The sequence below is a fragment of the Poecile atricapillus genome, chromosome 1 (genome assembly GCF_030490865.1).
Source record: "Poecile atricapillus isolate bPoeAtr1 chromosome 1, bPoeAtr1.hap1, whole genome shotgun sequence".
NCBI classification, from domain to species: Eukaryota; Metazoa; Chordata; class Aves; order Passeriformes; family Paridae; genus Poecile; species Poecile atricapillus.
Genome location: NC_081249.1, coordinates 171,509,161 through 171,529,334, shown reverse-complemented (window position 1 = coordinate 171,529,334; position 20,174 = coordinate 171,509,161). Strand labels below are relative to the sequence as shown.

Here is a 20,174-nt window from a genome sequence, read left to right as displayed (position 1 = left end):
TATTAGGTTGGAAATAAATGAGTAAGAGTTTTTCAAGGACAAGATTTTGGGACCAATCTTGTTTAATATCTGTATCAGCAGCCTTGGCACAGGATATCAGACCATAATGATTAAGTCTGCTGCAGGAGTTAAGAGGCACCATCAAATACAATGGAAAACCAATTTAAAGAACCTTGGAGATGAGTTAGCAATGAAACTGAGATTCAGCATACAAGGTTGGTGCTGTTGCTGATCACAAGCAAAACACATCAATTTAACAGTCAGGAGAAAGGCTAGCACAATCTGAAGATTGATCAGATAAATACTTCTGTAAGGGCAAGGGTGAAGTAATGACATTGGGGAAATTGCTATCCAAAATATTGGAAACAATTCTGGTCACAAACATCAAAAATTATCAACATTGTACAGTTTATCTAGCAAGAAGAGAAATGCTACTCATCTCACTCTTTAGAAAAAGAAGTTTTAAATATTTTGAAGATATTCCTATAAAATTAACTTAATTTTTCCCTTTTAAGGAATGACTCTCATTCCAATGGTTACAACCCAGAAAGTATTTATGCTCTGAATTGATTGAACTACATCAATTCTATGACAGTGGAAGAAACTTAATACCCAAACCTTTCCAAATGTAGCCAAAAAATTTTACACTGTCTGCTTTATTTGTTGAAATTTCCAACAGAAATAATGAACCAGAGGTCAACACAGTTATCTTCAAGTAAAGGAAAATGTACTTCACTTTTTGCAAAGTGTGACACATATCTATCTCCAAATTCTATACCTACAATAATAGCAGAGAAATACTAACCAAGTACTTGCATATCCCATCTTAAGTACCAGTAAAAGGAGAAAGGAACTTAAGTGGAAAGGAATAAGCCAAAATCTTTCTCTACAAATAAGAAAACTGACATCAGAAGACAATGGGAACTGCCAGCCAAAAAAAAAAAAAATACATCTCAACAGCTCTTGCAAAACGATGTCCCCTCTCTTCTTGTCTCTGTTCCTGCTACTGAACTCCATATTAGCTCAGAAAAGAGAAATTCCCCTAAAGTACTGCAGTCAGCAACACAGCTTCTGTAAAAGTCCTTGCTGGTATCAGCAAACATTTACTTCATTAGACAGGTTTAGCAAGAAAAGGTCAGCAAGGTCCTTCTCCCTCTTTCAGTACTTCAGAGCTGTTTTTAATAAAACAGCACCAAGAAACACCTTGTTGTAACAAGCAGACAGGACTATAGCTCACCAAATCAGAACCACAATTAGAACCAAATCAGTGCAAGTGATTAATTACATTGCAATGGCATGCAGAAACTAAATATGGAGCTGAATCTGACTCCAAGAAGAGATGCAAGAGAAAGCCTGTCTATACTACACACATTGAGCAAACTGTCACTGGCACACAGACTATCTCTGAACAAACTGAAGCATCTTCTCAAAGCTGCCCAGCAGTGCAGACATCCTGGGATGATCCACCCTAGGATTCCTGGGAGATATATTGCTTTGGCAAGAAAATACTGCATTTGGGCTACTTGGAACATAATTAAGACAACATTTAGTTTTCATGACTAACTTCACCTCCAGTAACAGCCCTGCAGTATAGAGACACTAAGAGCCAGTCTTTCCAACGAGCTTATTTAATTGCTGTACATTGATCTGTTTTTTGAAAATGGAGGATTTATCCAAGAATATTAGTAGCAAATTTTAACATATTTCAGCTGGACAGAGACTTGTCAAAAATACAAATTTAAGAAACCATTTCCAAGAGATATTATTTTGTAATCATTACAAACAAAAATAGTTTTCAACTTCTGCTTTTATATTGCTGGCAATATCTCTAGTAAAATGTGCTCGATGTTCGCTGACTTAGATGATGCTATTCCAAGAGAACCTTCACACCTACAGCAACTCACTGCTGTTTACACCCATACCACTTTACCTCTCTGCCAGTTAGGATGTGCCTTGCCAGTTTCACTTTTGCAAAATTCCCCTTTCCAATGGTTTTAAGGAGTCTGTAATTTCCAATATGCGGCTGCTCATCGGCACAGGAGGCTATGGAGTTCCTGCAGCGAGCTCCAGAGCGCCCAGTTCGAGAGGAAACTTCCTGCCGTCCGTCTCCATGGGACGTGTGCTGCAACAAAAACATACACGGGTAAGGCTGAGGAATAAGGACAAAACACATTAAAGATGAGAAGCATACAACATTCAAAAACATCAGTGATGCCTTTGAAGAAAAACAAAGGATCCAACTGAAACTTCATGTTTACACTGAACTTTGTTCTGATGGGGGCAATAAAGTGGTGCCCAGTTCACATCACCTCGGAAAGACAGTGAACATCACCTGCGCTGCAGCAACAGCTGAGCATTTTTAAGTAACCTACATGGACTGCTAGAGCAGGTAGGAAATATAGATGTGTTTGATATTATTTCCTATTTGCATTACTGTGCATAACTAGTGCAGGAAAGCCTTTGGAAAGGAAACATAAATACAGATTTTCCAAGAGCACAAATTGTTAAACTTAATGGACAACTTATACTAATAAAATAATAAAAGGGTTTTAGTCTTTCCTGTGGTACTAAACTTGTGTTCCTACAGATCTATATGACTGAAAATACCCAGGATGACCTGAAGAACAAGGGAAGAAATCTTACCTATTATACTGAAACCCTGAATATTGATAGGCTGAAAGCCAGTTACAGAGATCTGAGACACTGTCTGCAATCTTTCAAGTTCCTTTCATTTTCATTTCCCTGAACAGCTACTAATTAAAACGGAATGGTCATATATTATCTCTAACAGTCTTTACTCATTAGATCACATGGTTAAGGTTAAAGTATTTTTTAATTTCCTGACAGCCTGTTTATGAAAGTGTAGGTGCCTTCTTATGTTTTTAAATCACGGTTGATGTCCTTACACCAACCACACTAATTAAAGTATTAGTTAGAAATGTTTAGGGGCCCCCAAATGTGAAGCAAATATCTCACTCCACAAAAAGATGACACATTAACTTCATAGTCATCCCAGAAACCCCAGATCTTGCTCTTCTACTACTACTCCTCTTGCTGAAACCCATTGGGGACAACCAAGAAAATGGCATACAGCAACATTCAGTCTGAAAATCACTGTAGTGTGAGAATGAGATCATTACTCAAGAGCCAACAACCATGGTACAGGCACAAATGAACAAATCCATGCTTGCATGAGGCTTGGCAAGTTTCACTTGCCTGATGTAACCTTGTGACCATATACTCTCACATCTTAGGTTCCTTGATTTGTTAATTTCACAGCAACAGCTGTGATCAAATTATTTTTAAAAACACATTCATTTCATATAAGAAATGCTACTGATAGGAGTCTATGGCAACTCCTGGAAAACTGTTTCAATAGTTACTATTTTAAAAAAACACATAATGTTTTAGTAGCAATCTGGCTTTAGCTTCTCCTTACTGACTGGCTACTGCACTGCCACAAGATTTGCACTTCCCATAGTGGTACTTAATTTTTCTGATCACAATACCCTTTCACTTTAGTAAGTGATATGTATATTGAACTCCCCAAACAGGCTGCTGTACGAATGACTAAAGACAAGGAAACATTTCCTGTACTTCTGTTGAGAACCCCCCTCTGTTTTTCCAACATCTTTTTGTGGGGCTCATGGTAGACATGGACCTACCATACCAAGAGTAGGTGCAGCAGTACTAAACACAGAGGCTGCATCTTCTGTTCAACACCCTACTGATTTCACAGGGGCAGAACTAACCCTCTTTGCAAAAGACCATCTGTACCTGACCACCCAATGTCAACCCTGATTTACTGCTTCTCCTTCCTGAATCCTTACGTGTATGATCATATTTGGCTGAACTGAAATGTAAAGTTTCCTTTCATGCAGAATATCAAGTGTTCCTGATGAGTGGCCCATCCTGCCCTATTTCATAGTCTAGCAATTTTATCAGTTTTCAGGAGCAAGTATACACGTGTTTTTCCAAACTACTAAGAACTGGCACAAGAACAAGAAGCACACCTGTAACAATAGCCAGTAAAAATTCAAGGCTTGATAATAATTCAGTGTTGTCAATAATATCTTGAGACCTACAACAACTGGGTAAGTGTTTATCCATCAGTAATTCTCAAGGAGAGGAAGGAAAGCAGTCAACCACTGAAGGTACTACTAATGTACTAAAGCCAGTGAAATCCTATTTAATAATTTCAGTATTTCGCATGTCCTGAATGTCAGGCTGCTGCTGATTGTTCATCTTAGCCATGCCTCTGTGTACTGGCATAGTAATGCCAATCTTCTCTATTTCCCTAAACTTTGACTTCTAACAAACCTTGCAACACACAATGCAGAGAACTTCTCTGTCAGCTCCTTTCATACCTTTTAGTGTCAAATTATTCAGACCAGCTAGAAAAAAGCAGCAACTGCTGATGCTAGATGCTAACATCCTCTTACATTGCTACCCCTGGTGATCAGGGACCAGGATGTTCTGTACAGGGCCATGGGGATATTTCTTGGATATATTAGAGGAAGGTTCATTTCAGTTCAAGTACAGCATACTAGGAATACAACTGTACTACTTACACTGCACTTCACTGAGTTGATAACTTTCCTCTGAAAAATAAGTGTATCAGAACTATTTAAACTACAGCCCTTCCACACCTGGGCACTCAGCACAAGCTGGCTTCAGCAGGAGCCAGACTGCCTCCCAGCAGGGCTTGTTAGCTTAGGCTCTCCAGCAGACAGATTCAACAACTTGAATTCAACAGTTTTTGAACCATGCAGCTGACTCTGAAAACATTAATTGTGCTGCCCTGTGCTTGAACTAAAACACTGCTAGTTCTGAGCTATCCTAACAAGCAGCTGAGATGTGGGCATCAGGTATGACATTCCCAAGCCAGAGAACGGGTTAGTCAAAATTGATCTAACTCATACCTTACTTCACATAAGCACTGTCAGGTAAAGGAAAGATTCTGTTATACTAACTCTATTCCACACAGTAAACCACCCAGTTAATGTCTTGAGAGCTTCACTGTCCTCTTGAGAAATGACTTCTTGTGTCCCATCATCTTTTCATGCTTCCTAGCTTTGCATTTAAAGGACAGAATTAAAAGCTGCAAACTCATTTGGACTAGGGTTGATAAACTGAACACAATCTCCTTGTATGGCGGTTTGCATTTCCACCCCAACCCAGATTATTTCTTTTCAAGAATATGACCTTTTTCAGCTGTGCGTTTTCAGTATCAAGCTGTGAGTTCCTAAGCAGTTCAGTTCTCTCCAACTGATTTGCTCAAAGCCATGTTTCATTCTGTAGAAATCTAGCCATTGGCAACCATATCTAATTTGGACTATATTCCACTTTACATAAATAAATCTATCAGCAAGTCCTTCCTCTGTCAGTTACATTATTATACTGAACAGACAACAAGCTTTCTAAAAACCACAGAAAACAGATTGTCCATTTCAACATGGATTTTCTTTTGCATATGGAAATGAAGAGCATAAACTCAAAACTGAGTGAAAGTGTTTCTCCCAACCTAGTCATTTTCAAGAAGCTGTGATAGGCAGATGGAAAGCTAAATGGTGTAGGCAAAAAGCAAAATATAGGTGGTCCAATAAAAGCTCAAATCATGCACTGTCTTGTGTAGCATCTGGCTGTGCCCAAGTACATCCCAGGGCAGTTTCCTCAGCAAACAGATTAGTGCCAATCTCAGCCCAGAGAAACGGCAATAGCACCCTCTGCTCTCCAAACTGAGATGCAGATCATTTGTCTTTTCTCTCAAATCCACAGATTTTGTCTCCCTCACTACACTGACCCCTCCCCAAAACTGTTCCATTTCAGGCTTCTTTTCCAGGTCCACATTTATAAGGTTTCAAGAAGATATGGTGTTTGTCTTAAAAACATAAGATTTAAAATCAGCATGTGTTTATTTGTAATAAGTTTCCATACATTGTGGTAGGTGAGTTGTATTTCCTGGAGGTGCTTTCTGTGTAAGAATAACACTTTCTAATGAACTCACAATGGCTGAGTGATTCCCAAAATATCAGTCTTCATGTACAGCAAGACCATTACACTGTAGAGGGAAACTGAGGCAAGGAGATTGGGTACTTTGTTCAACTTCAGGTTTGCCAGTCACCGCCTCTTTTAAAAGAAAAGTCTCCTGAAATCCACTCCTGACAATAAAGCACTTTCTTCCATATCTTGGCATGCAGCAGGTTGCATTTAAAAATCTTCCAAACACTTTAAATATTTTTCTTTTTTTTGCACCATCCATTTTCAAGCTAGCAGGACAACCTTTGTCATTAAAAAAACCCCAAAACAAAACATTCTCCTCCTCCCCTCAGCCCCACCCTATTATTACTCAGCCCAGAAGGAAATGAAGTAAAGCATCTTTATTTGTGAGAGAGCTTATTGCAAGGGAGGGACTGAACTCAAGACCAACTATATTTGGAACACAACACAAAACCCACCTTTTCGCAAAAGCCTTCCCCCAATGATGAGCCGACATCCTTTCATAGCCAGATAATGATTAGCATGAAGAGAAAGAAAAAAAGAAAAGGAAAAAAAGTAAAAAGCAAATGAAGTATGAAGGTGTCAACAACTGAAATATTTTTGGTAGATGTTAGTTTTATCCAGTATCTGTATGGTTTCAGATTAGAAACACCCAGGGCAGGGGATGACTAGTATCAAAGTTCTTGAACTGTTTAAGAAGGTGCCAGAAGTTGAGGAAAAACCTGAAAGAAACAGAACCTGATGTCCATTTGAAGAGCTGAAAAACAGTAAGAAATCAGAATGTCCAAGACCAGCAAAAATCCATGTTTAATTACAGTAAATAGGAAACTCTTTCTGAAACAGAGGGGAGAACAAATGGCATCAACTTTTTAAAAGTACTTATTTAATTAAATAGTGAGAACTAGCTTATCATCAGCAAAAATGAACAAATAAAATTTAATCTTATTGAAGTCGCCAGGGATGTTTATTACTTCAACTGTTACCTCACCTCTACCTGAAATACTACAAGGTAATATTATAGAATTTCTTGGAAAGCTGTCAGACGAGTAACAATCATGACAGCTTCATTTCATTCAGATTTTTTAATTGTAGTAAGAACAAACTGTACTTAAAGCCTATACCTTATAATGCTAATAATGTAAGTATTCCAGGACACAAACATTTGAGACACTAAATTACATCTTTACCTTAACCTGGGCACACAATACATAAATACATGGTAATTTCTGGCTCTGCACTTCCCACTAGCACTCTCATTTATAGAAAAGCTTAACAGGAACCATATCATAGTTTATTTTTTAAAAAAAATCTCAGAAGTATTTAAAATCAAACATGCAAAGACAAAATTTCACTGTAGCCCTTCCCAACAATGTGTTGTATTTTATTTCCCGTTCTCATTAACATCTTTAAGAACACACAGACTGCTGAGTACTACTCAGTGTAAGAGCAAAAAGGTAGCCCTAAGGATATGCACAGAGGTAGCATCTTACTGAGCACAGATATCCCTGAAATAGCACAGCAGGGCATCCTGCAACTGCTGACGAAGGAATTCTACTGGAAAGTCAAAACAGAGACTTATGTTTCTGGCAGCCACCAAAGGGTGTCACAGCAAACACTCAACCACAATTGTTTATATACCAGCTACTACCCTGGGATTCCCTAAATCATCGTGTATTATAAAGTATTATAATATTTTCCTAGATTATTAAACAGAAATGCATCAGGAGAAGATGTCCTGTACTTGTCCTGATTTTACTTCCCTCCTACCAGTGACCAAGGCACAAATCAGGATATGAAGTGAGGTGGATTCTGTCAGACCAAGTATGCATATGTTGATGTATGCATAACCAATTATTTGGTTCCAACATATATAATTAAAAGGCAGTTTTTAGACTAGCTTGCTCCATAATCTATCTTAATGGTAAACAGTCACAGCTTCCATCTCAAAATTTTAAAGGGTCTCCTACGAAGAAAAATGCTATGCACCTAATGTGGCACTGACTGAAGTTATCAACCCACGAGAGAAGATTTATTCACTGATGTGGGCTACGGCCCAACCATCATGGATGTTGTGATCGAGTGGAACAACTGAACGAGTCAGAATTCATCAAGGGAGATAAGCAGACCTTCTAGAAATATAATATAGATGTTAAAGGAGAGAAAACACTAATTGGGATGCCTCCATTGTCAAAAGGGAAAGATTTCACTGTGCAGTTCTCAGCCCGTCATAGTGTTCATTCATGTAATGGTATGACATTCATGAAAACGAGTGGCTATTTTAATTAGGTCAGATCTGTCAAACCACTGGATTAAAGGGGAAACCTGAAGAGTAAACAGCCTTTAGCACATGGAAGATATACCTCTGACACACATTCCTAATTCCTCCACACCTCAGTGGGGAAGGCAAAATAAAAGAAAAAAAACAGGAATAATGGTCAGGACACGGCAGATCCAGCTCAAAGTGAGCACAGCAATGCAATGCCCTACACTTGGCAGCTTGATGGAGGTGGGCAGCAGGGACACAGGACACTTTCACCTGGCAGAGGGAACACTGCTACCCAAAGCAACACATGCACACTCCTAATTCTGGCCACTGGCCAGCAGTGGGAATTGCAGTGGGAATTGCTAGTGACAAGTGCAGCACTGCCCTGAAGACCAGAGTGGGGATGTGCTGACAGCAAAGCACTAACAGTCCTCAGCAAAGGAAGGATACTCCCCCCGCAGACATACAGGGTCTGGCTCAAGAGTCCTCCCATGTAAAACCACTACAGCCTCTGTGATGTGTTTGGCAGTATTTGGTTCATGGTCTATACAGCATATGAAAGAGAGTGATCTTGTAATTCCATGATTAGCACTGAACAACACAACAGTGAAGAAATCCTGCTTATATAATCAAAAAGATAAGTCTGGTGCCAGTTAGAAAAGCTCTTTAAAAGCTCTTTTGTTGCTTCACATTATCAAGATCTGACATTCATCATATCTTTCCAGCCAAAATTCCTTTACTGCTGATTAAAATGGATATTTATTGACATCAGCCTGGGGAATAATAGCTAAAAAGCCAACCATATTCTATTCTTCATCAACAATACTGCCAACTAAGTTGTTTCCAGAATCATCACTGTTAGTAATTACATGCTAAACAAAAAAGAAAAAAACCCAACCACCTCACAGTTGGTTTTCAAAAACCACATTGAGCTTGCAGATAGAAAACTTTGCTTAGGCTTTAACCCTGCAGGAACAAATTTTATTTGAAAGTCAATTTCTGTTTATATGTATATATATATATATATATCTTGAGCTCAGCAACTTCCTGCTTTATGGGGCAAGAATTCCGCTTAACCCAAGGGTTTCATCCTTATCACAGGTGTACTCAGTATCTTTCAGGTTTATATTTTAAGAGCAGTATGCACCTATTTATCATATGTTCTAAAGAATTTTAGTGGCAGATGATCTCCTAGCTAACCAGAGCCAACACTGATATGCCATGAGCCTAAAAAAAAAGTGACCTCCAGTTTTGATCTGGCTGACACCCATAAGGCAACATTATTCAACTGAGGAGAGGAAGTTGCAGACAACATGCTACTTATATATCACATGAAATGGAGATCAGGAGAGACAAATGCCTCCACTCTTTGAATTCCTTTGACTTGAGTCACCTGAGACATGTTGTCAACAGGAACTGTCCGCTTACATCAACATGAATATATCTTTTGGCTAGAACTCAGATGGAGAACCGAGCAGGTAAGCATACCAGGTGAGTGGGTAACAAAAGCTAGGAAGAAGTCCATTAAGTTCAGTGTACTAAATATTGTATTTCCTCTCATTTCTTTTCACCAATTTCCTGTAGTTGTGTTCTGTTTTTCAGACTGCTACCTCTAAGGCCACAACATAAGCCACATTTGGTGGTGCTAATGAATTAAGCCTAACTATGTACATTTTCTGGAGTAAGGTCCTGCAACCTACTTTTTCTGAGTGACTGAAATAATGTAAAAAGGGGGCAAAAAAAAAAGGTTCTTTCCAAGAACAAAACATCCCAAATTACACTATTGTAAATATGTATCTCTGTTTGTAGTTGTGGCACAACTCAACTCACCCTAGCACCAGGGTGCTGTGCTGTGACTGGCTTAATTCAAACCAAAATAAAAACACCAGGAAGCATTTCTAACCTTCCCCACCTGACCTGGATGTTCTGTTTGCAGCCACAGAATGGGGATAACCCCACCTTTCTTAAGGGTATGTACCAGTTGGATCAGAGCTGACCAGACTCGTCACACAGCCCCATGGTAATTAGTGCTGGCACAAACCGCGGGTGGGAAGAGGCACCCGAGGCTGATGCCCCCAGCAGCCTCCCATCAGTGTGAGCTGACTGAAACCAACAGATTAACCACCACAGCACAGGCAGTTCAGCACAGCTAAGAATTAAATGTCTCACTGTAAAAATGTGAAAATACTAGCAGCTGGTGACTTGCAATATCATGCAGCCTCACCAGGTATTTTCTGAGTACACAGTACCAGGCCTGTCGGCATCAGCATCTTTTTCTGCTCTAGGGAATTTTGGCACTAAAAAAATCCCAGGTGAATTCTTAAAATGTTTTTTATTTCTAGTTATTTTGCCACCTTCACCCCATTTAATTCAAAACAGAACATTTATTACAACTGGTGAAAAACATGGAATAGTGTAGATGGTCCTGTAGAAGAAAATCTATCAGAACTCTTGGCCACAGGAACCCTTCCCTCCTTGGTCCCTTCTTTAAAAAAACCCACAGGATTTCATGCTACGGAAGAAAGCATTCCAATTACAGACCTATCTGTAATAGGAGAAGACTGATAAATAATATATAGAACAATGCAAGCTTGCATATTGTCTACAAATGCTCTAATGCATTTCATAGTTAATTGATAATAAACCAAGGCATACTGCACTAACTTTCCCAGTATCTTAAAATACATTTTTGTACCTAACCCTGCTTTTACTAAATCTTTTTAAATAAAAAAAAAAAAAAAAAGGGGGTGGTACTTCTGCTGCACAGAATCCTTTTGTGCAAGCACAGTTGCCATCATGCTGGCATTTTTCAATAGCAAATTTTTCACATTAGGCACAGTCATGGAGATAAGAGTATATTTTAGTCTTGCTTTTCCTCAAATTACGTAAATTTTTAATTCAGATTGGCCTGCAGAACCAACACATTCAAAATAGTTACCCTTTTTTCCTGCAAAAAACCCCACAGCTGTGCAATGAACACAGAGGTTTTAATTAAACTCCTTAATCCAAGATTTTTCTTTTCTATTTCATGCTGTTAAAAAAAGTAATCTTCCAACCTCCATACCACCTGTATTTCCTTGTTTCTATCTATAGTTTGCTATCATCTTCCCACTCTTTGAACATTTTTTTTAATGAATAATTGTCCTACTCCTCACAATCTTGCTCCTTCTGCTCCTATTTCTTTGTCACTGGTTGTCCTCCATCCTGCCATATGCACATTCCTCTGTGACTCCTCTCATCTTTTGTTTTCCACCTTCTATCTTCCTTTTCCACTGTGTTTCCACACTCTATTCTCCTCCATCTTCTCTCCCTTCCTTCTCATTACTAGTAAAACAGGTTTACTCATTCTTCTGTCATCTTAAGTCCTTCTGTGTGTATCCTGTCTCCCAGATTTGCATGAAGGAGGTCTCTGCTGCTTTCTTTCTCACATGCAGGACATATTTTTTAAAAAGATGGAGAATATGTGATCCTGTCCTGCACTTCTGTCCCCTAAGCAGCTGGCAGCCACTGCTGCACAAGACATGGCCAGAGAGGAGCTGCTCTGTCTCTGCAGTGAGGAGCCAGCTCATCGCAGGCCAACAGCCAGCTTCCAACTGTCCAAGTGTGAAGTTCCTATGATCAGAGATCATCTGGGATGCCTTTCCTCTCAAAACCAGGTGACTTGGAGCCAAATTCTTTAATCTCAAAGGCACTAAAGGCTTGGTAGCTCTGAGTAGCTTTTGGGGAAAGTCACTGTGACAGTATTTCCACTTCAGCATGTCTTGATAAGAAGCCTTAGGAAAAAGAATAAAAATCAAGTACTGGCAATTACACTTTTTTATTCAACAGGACCTGCCAACCGCTGAACGTGGTTAACTGCAAGCACAGACAATGATAATTTATACTCACTGTCATTCTGGAAGCTAACTTCATTTTCAAAACTGCAAGTATAGGCATGGATAGCTATGATCAGCACACTTTAACCAGATTCAACACCAGCCAAGCCTTTGTCAGCAGTGGTAACCTTCCAAGCAGAGAGAAGGCATTAATGGGGTCCACAATCATGGCCCAAAGGCTAGCTGAACACCTTGGCACCTCCTAAGCCTCTTCAAAGAGTCCTCTGAATATTAACTAATTAGACTTCTCTTGTGTGAAAGAGAATGAATCAAGGCTCAATTTACCTGCCAACACAACACACCCAGCTTTGAGGTAAAAGAACAGTTAGCTGAACTATCAAAATTATTGCATTTGGTATTAAAAAAGAGACCTGGTGTTCACAGCTGTAGGGGTAATTCAGACAGATTAAACATCAAATTTAAATTTAGTTTTTAAGCAAGGCATAACAGAACAGAGTTTGGTAAATTTCTAGATAGCTGATGGCCAAAACATCAGAGAGCTTCCTGAGGAATATGGTATTGTACTGGGAGGGGCTTGGCTCACTCATCTGGCGAGTACTTGGATTAATCACTCCCTGTTCAGTATCACTACCTATAGGTATTTCTGTGGACACCGGCACAGAATACAGCAATTGAAAAATATGCCTTATTCTAAACCTAAGGCAATTCATCTGCAAGCAAGACAATCCATGTATGTCAAATTATGAAGATAACTAAACAGAAGTGTTAGACCAATATTTTGAAGTGAGAACAAGGTGCCTTAAGTGGAAGACATGTAAAAATCTATCTTCAAGTGCTAGAACACACAGCTTGTGAATAATTATGCTTCCTTGAGCACATATTAAGTCTTTCCACTGTTAAGTTATCCACAGTAGAGTTTGAATTAATTGGTGAATCCGATCTGAACACTTTCTAAAATGATTTACCATGTGGCCTCCATACCTTTGCATGGAGCTCGTCAACCCCAGCCAGGTTTGGTATAAACTAAAACAATCATCCAAATAAACTCAGCATAGTATTTTGTAGAGTATGTTTCAACTTCAACTCTCCCCATGGCATAGGAAGGGCTGCATAATATTTTAATTATTTTCTTCCACAAGACAGGAAGCTCATTGAGATTTTACAACCAAATATGCTTAGTTGGCTTTTTGCTCAATACAGCCCTTAGCCTGCAGGTTGCATGTAGTGCTAAAACAAATAAAGATCACAGAAGTTAGAAGTGCCTATTATGTCAATAAAATCTAAATCCCTAGTAATGCAGTAATTGTTCCATGCAGCATGTTTTCTAATGCTTTGTCTGGTCTTGTTTTAAACAATGGGGCTACCATCACTTTTCTAGGACTATTTATGGTCTGGAACAATCCAACAGCTTTTCCTGATCTTTAACCAAAGTTTCCACCTTTTATGCCACTCCAAAACATAAGAAGCCCTTACAAAAAAATAAAAAAAAATTATAAAAAAAAATTATAAAAAAGCTTCCTCCATCAAGCTTAGCATCTATCTTGTAAAGAATATTAGACAGCCTTTACAAAAAACCGAATACAAAGTTCACCGATCAACTCATTTTAGACTACAGTGAGTGACAACTCCCTTCTGTTTATCATTTGTGGACATGTCAGAGCCCATGCAGAAAAATGGTTAGACAGGATACACCAGGATCAAGTAAGTTTTAACTTAGGAGAAACACAGTTTCTATCTGCAGAAAGGGAGTCTCCTACCGAGCCTCGTTTGTTGCTATATGCTCATGTGGTAGGACTACTTTTTTTTGTTGTTCTTTCTTCCTTTAGCATACGACCTTTGTGACTGACTTAATCCTGTAAATAAAGTGTCAATTCCTAAACCTTGGCTTTGTCAAGGTAAAAAAAAAAAAAAAAAAAAAAAGGGGGAAAAAAAAAAAAGAAGAGGAGGTATTCGGTGTGTGTGAAGGGAACAGGCTCCCTTGCGCGAAGGGTAATTCCAATAAAGAAACCCTTTTAATGTCATCTGAACAGGTGACTAGCCTAACAGCGTCATTACCACCGAGAACCCTGCAAATTAAGCAGGGAAGAGGCCTATTATCTAGGTCACCTAGCCCACCCCTAGCCAAGCTGAATTATTCCCATCTGTTTACCGGAGGTTTATTCGGGTGCTTTAGCACTAAGTTTGCGTATCAGGAGATGGCAACAGCCCCCCAGAGCTCCCCTCCCCACCGCGGATCCCCGCTACCGACATAACCAAACCCATCCTCGCCACCCTGCGACACTCAAATAGTACAGGGGGAATTAAAGAGGGGACACCGGGTTTGGGAGGGATGCTCGCAAACACCAGGGAGCCGACGAACCGTGCTATGGAGGGGTTAAAAAAATAATCAATTCAGAATAAATCGGCAATTTGGGCAGCGTGCAGGCGGCGGGCGGCTGCTGACAGCGCCCCGCGGGGCGATGGCCCCGCGGCGGGGCCGGGCGCGGCGCGGTGCGGCGGGTCCCCCGCGGCCGCGGTACTCACGTTCTCGGTGTCGCGCTCGTTCACCGTGGGCAATGGAGTCCGAGTGGACATTTTCCCTCACTCGGGCGGCCGCGGCGGCGGCGCGCACAGACACACACACGGGCCCCGGGCTGCGCGTCTGCTCCGAGATGGTGGTCGCAGGGAGCCACCATGAAGGACGAGGTGCCTGGCGGGGGGCGGCGTCGCGTCGGTGCCCCCCCACTAGATCCTCCTCGGGGAGCGGAGCGGCCTCGCCCCCTCCGAGTCCTTCGGGCTCATCCTACAGCCGGGGTCCGCAGGGGTCAGCAGCGGGGAAGGGGCCGCCTCATCCAGCGGGGAGGGGATGGAGCCGAGGAAAGGGATGGAGCAGGGGAAAGGGAGGCGGCGAGGGAGCGGCTCCGGGGGGGAGGGGGTGAGCGCAGGGCGGGCGGGAGGAGGCGGCAACGGGGCGCCGCGCAGCCCGGCTTCTCTCGGCTGCCGCCGGGGCACGGCTAGCGCAGGCCCGCCGCCCGGGGTCTGCCCTCTCCTTCCCCCGCCGCGGCCCCGCTTCACCGCGCCGCCGCTCGCATCGCGGCCCGCCCCAGGCTCCGAGAAGGCCGGCGCCCCGCGGGCTGCGGGCGCTCGGTGGATGCCCGCCCGCCGCTCCCTCCCTCCCTGCCTGCCCCCCGCCCGCCCCGCCGCCGCTCCCGGACGAGGCAAGATGGCCGCGCTGCTTCTCCGCGCCAGCCCAGCGCCGACATGAACCGGAAGGTCCCGCCCCCCGCCCGGCGTGTGCGGGGGCCTCGGGGCCGGGACCGGCCCTGCCCTCCGTGCTGGCCCCGCGTCCTCCGGGGATCTGTCTCGTTCCTCCCGGGGACCGGCCCTGCCCTCCGTGCCGGCCCCGCGTCCTCCGGGAATCTGTCTCGTTCCTCCCGGGGACCGGCCCTGCCCTCCGTGCTGGCCCCGCGTCCTCCGGGAATCTGTCTCGTTCCTCCCGGGGACCGGCCCTGCCCTCCGTGCCGGCCCCGCGTCCTCCGGGGATCGGAGCAGCCCCGGGGCGGCACAGCTTGGAGCGGGGTTCGCCTTTGTGAGACCCCACCTGGGGCGCTGCGTACAGTTCTGGTGTCCCCAGTACAAGGAGGACATGGAACTGCTGGAGCAAGTTCAGAAGGGACCTCGAAGTTGCTTAAGAGGACTGGAGCATTTTCCCTACAAAGATCGAGAAAGTTGGGGCTGTTCAGCTTGGAGAAGAGAAGATTGTGTGGGGAACTCAGAAACCTTCCAGTATCTGAGAGGGGCTACAGGGAAGCTAGAGAGGGACGCTCCATCAGGAGCTGTAGTGATAGGACAAAGACTAATGGGTACAGATTGAAAGAGGGGAAAATTATATTAGATATTAGCAATATTTTTTTTACCATGAGGGTGGTGAGGCACCAGAACAGGTTACTCAGAGAAACTGTGCGTGCCCCATCCCTGGAAGTGCTGAAGCCCAGATGTATGGGGCTTTGAGCAACCTGGTCTAGTGAGAGATGTCCTTGCCCATGGCAGGGGGTTGGCACTGGGTTCTTCCAACCCCTTAACAGTCTCTGATTCTGTGATTCTATAAGGAATATAAAGAATATAAAGAATATAAAGAGACCTCCAGGGAGCTGCGGCCCCTCCAGGGTGGGAGGAGATGCGGTGTGAGGTGGGGTGCTCAGGTTTTGGGGAACACCGTGGGGCAGAGGGGATGGTGCCACAGAGTGGCTGGAGAAATGGCAGATCTCCCTAGAGATCCAGCCCTTAGCTGGGGAAGGGAACAGATCCCCCTGCCCACTCACAGCCAGGGGAAGGGACACAGGCTTGGGTAGACCAGCAATAGTCATCTGTGTTCAGGGTTCTGTCCTTGGGACATCTGCCAAAGCACACCCTTCCTTTTCTTGGGCTTTCCCAGCCCAGAGGATGGTGTGTGTGTGTTACAGAAGGGAGTTCACACCTGGCAGGGGTCTGAGGCTGGTGTTGGCAGATCTCACCTGGCGCCATCAGACACCCATACAGTGTTATAGCACTGTTTTCATACCAGCTTGATGCTTGGCTCATTTGTTGAAGAAGGGTGGAAGCCTGGGCTATCCAAACATTCTTTGTATATCCACTAGTTACTCTGCACAATCCCTTTTAAGTCTATAAAAAAGATCTTGGTATAGTCATGAGTAGTTCTAATTATGAATTAAAATCAAGAAAGAGAAATAACTTTGGTGCATTATGTATGTAGGCAGTTTAAAACCAAACCTATTTCTGTTTGGTTTTTATTTTTTTAACAGAAAAAACACAAACCACTGTAGAAAAAATGCTGGGTCTGGTGAGATTTGTAGAAACTTGGCATATCTGCAGGTCTGGCAGCCTAGTAGTAACATTTTGTCTTTCTAAGTGGTGTTTCTCTGACAAACTTTATGGCTGTCATATATATTTGCCAGCTCAGACCTGAAATCCATCCTACTATATAGGTTATGTTTCCTTTGCTTTTAGAGATGTGAGCAAGGAAAGATGGCCTTTGAATGCCACCCAGTAAAGTTGTATGTCTGTTGCTTCGTCATCAGGACTACAAAATGCTCCACAACATCTGACCTGCAGATTTTCCTTCCTAAGTCTCTCATTAAGCTGATGTCTTGGTCTGTGTTAATGACAGGAATTTTGGATTTCAGGAGTCACCCCTTGTGCAAATGTTCATATTTCTGTGTGTACATGCACATTCATATACATATTTGCTCAGACAATACACACTCATAGTGGAGCCACTCTCCCTGGGAATCTGGCAGGACCCTTTGCACAGAGCAGGGAGTGGGATTTGTCTGTATGTGACTTGTCAAGGTCAGTCATGAAGTCTAAAGCAAAGCCAGGAAAAGTATCCAGATCTCCTGACTCTGCTTTTGCCACAGGGCTGCTGGTTCATCTTTTTCTTTTCAATTGCCAGTAGAATATGTTCTTTACGATGTGTTTGTAAAAAATTGTAAAAAATTGAATTATGATAGAGTCAGAAGAAGGGCAAAAATTGGGCAGAGATTTCTTTGCGTTGTTACCGAGCCTAGTGCTCTCACCCTGCTCGTGGACACTCCAGCCAGCATGGGAAGGCTGAGCTGCCCACATTAGAGTGATTGGCAGTGTGAGAAGTACACGTAATGCTGTTTGCACCTAGGAGTGTGCCTGTCCTGATCTGTGGAAGTTCTGTGCACAGGCATGAAGAGGCATTAAACTTAGCATTGTGTTTTACATACTTGCATTTCTGCTCCATGGAAGCAGTAGTCACTCTGATAAAATCGGAACTGTGCAGCGGTGGATAGTCAGATGCAATTCCTGGGCCTGTTGATACAGTAGGAGTTCCACTATTGCCCTTGATAAAGCCCACATTTAATACTTGCAGTCCAAATTTAAAGGGGCTGGGGAAAGGGCACAGGGAGCAGGGGAACTGTGAGGGATGACTGTATCTTTCAGAGTCATGTTTTTGATTGACAAAAGGATTTTGAAGTAAGAACTTCTGAAGAAGTGCTTGAGACCACAAAAATAACAGTAGCTGATTTTGCTATTTTATTGCCATTAAATGACAACATTGATTAGAGCTGGTTTTACTGTGTAGCAAAACTTGCACAGGGAATGACAAACTGCATAGCAGGTGCTTTCTTCTACATTTAATTGTTGCTATGTTCTGCTTCTCCCATTTAAACAGATGAGCTAATTTCAAAATGCATTCATGTTTTTCTTAGAAAATGGGCCATAGAAAAAAGCTGATTGTACAGGTTTCATCTTTCGTTGTTGTCCATAAATATTCTGTGTATTATCAGGTACTACTTAAGCCATATTCACAAATCAGAAGGTGATTTCTTTTCCTGTACAAAGATTTTAAAAACTCAGAAAGCAGTCTGATAATCCTATAATGCTTTCTGATTCTTGTGCTATCACTATTTGTGGTGGCAGTGATTTTGTAAGGGGGACTTAGATGATAATGTTTGTATGTTACCAGAATGGGCTGCAATTTTTGTTTTGAGCTGTACTGGCTACAATGCTAGCAGTTATAAAAACTTGGTTTTGGCAGTAGAGCTGGAGAATATGACTCAAAAAACATACAGCAAGCAGATTCTGCTAGTTAAGGTGCTTTTTTTGTGTCACTCATTTGGCTGCCACCTCACAGAAAGCAATAAGATACAGAACGTCATCACCAAGGTGAAGAATTAAGAATTTTTTTCTTCTGGACATTAAAAGCCACAGTAAGAACCTCTTAACACTGCACTGCACAGAGTAGACTCCAACAGCATTTGTAGTCAGAGCAAAAAATGTTGGACTTGATTACAATTGCTGGGCAAACATAAGGATTGAATTTAATGTATTCATATGCACAGGTTTTGAGTCTTAATTCTGGAAGAAGGATTACAAATGCAGAACTGACTGAGGAATTTGTATTCCACTCACCGCTCTTTAAAGGCTGGGGACTGAAAGACATCAGTTGGTAGAGACAAGTAGAGAATCAGCTAATGTAATTGTTATAGGTGCTTTGTTGTGTTTTGCAGCTATGACAGTGCTTACCAGCCGGGAATCTGCCCAGGTATTAGATCATTTTAGTTTATATAAAACTTCTAGTTTAGATTGATAGTTGTTAACCCTGATAAAACTTTTTGGTTTTTTCCTTAAGCCTTTGAAAAACACATTTTAAAATATGTTACATCCACTGGGATATAGCTAATATTATTCATTCTTATTCCAATGCCTTTTTTCTTTTTCTTGTACAAATTCTAAGGTAATTCCATGCAGTGAAAAATTTCCAGGACTGTTTTATTATTAGCGTTGTCTTTAGAATTGAAGTCATTCCTTGTGTTTGAAATCAGTATTTGTATTTGGTTTTAAAATCTTAACTTCCAAATAATACATAATCTTAACAGTGTTTTATGGTAGGAAGAAGTGTGTGATTTTTAAAATGTTAATTACAAAAGCTATTGATAGAAAAGGACTGATTACTGTCTGCAACCTGAATCAATAGTCCACGCTCAGTTACGATGAGGCCCAAGTGCAACCTGCTGCAAGGCCAGAGCAAAATGTGGTGTTGACAGCAGAGAAGATATTGGAAAAGGAAAATATCTTCCTTCTCAGCTTCTTGTTAAGCAGAGACTGAGACCTGAGAGGTGGGAGATTTTGCGTGTGTTAACTTTTCCCTTTGGTCCATACAAGTGCCTGGGGACAGCAGAGTGGCCTTGGCACTGCAACTGCTCAGCATTCCTCAGGTGAGGAGGGGTTCAGGCACTGGGCTGCAGGGCAGACAGGGGCAAACAGTGGTGCTTCCTGAACTGCATGCCTCATTTAATTCCCTTCCTGTAGGGCCAGGCATGCTGTGCTTTGCCTGCAGAGCCATATGGTGTGGTGCATAACACGTGAACCTTCATGATAGGATCGCTATCAAGTGCCTGAACTGCACTAATTCCACCGCCATTTGACGCAAATGCCTATATGGATCATAGCTCCAGGACAGAATCACAGTGCTGTGGAGAGCCGGGTGAGAGCATTGCTATCATGGGTTGGCACAAGGTCACTGTTTAGAGAAGTAGAGGATTGAAAATACCTCCTTAGCTTTC

At 42.2% G+C, this 20,174-nt stretch overlaps 1 protein-coding gene across 11 annotated transcripts in view; it reads right to left on the bottom strand.

Annotated features, from left to right (window-relative positions):
* MARK3 (microtubule affinity regulating kinase 3) overlaps positions 1-15,259 on the bottom strand; it is a 60,373-nt gene extending 45,114 nt beyond the window's left edge. For 6 of the 11 annotated variants that reach the window (XM_058845343.1, XM_058845299.1, XM_058845318.1 and 3 more), the window contains exons 1-3: positions 14,623-15,259; positions 6,459-6,497; positions 1,931-2,122 (exon numbers count right to left, since the gene is read on the bottom strand). In XM_058845343.1, the coding sequence (XP_058701326.1) occupies positions 1,931-2,122; positions 6,459-6,497; positions 14,623-14,673 (282 nt within the window). In that variant the 5' untranslated portion in view covers positions 14,674-15,259. The remainder of the gene's footprint in view (positions 1-1,930; positions 2,123-6,458; positions 6,498-14,622) is intronic. The other 5 variants (XM_058845353.1, XM_058845360.1, XM_058845370.1 and 2 more) reach the window with 2 other exon arrangements.
* Positions 15,260-20,174: the final 4,915 nt, after the last annotated feature.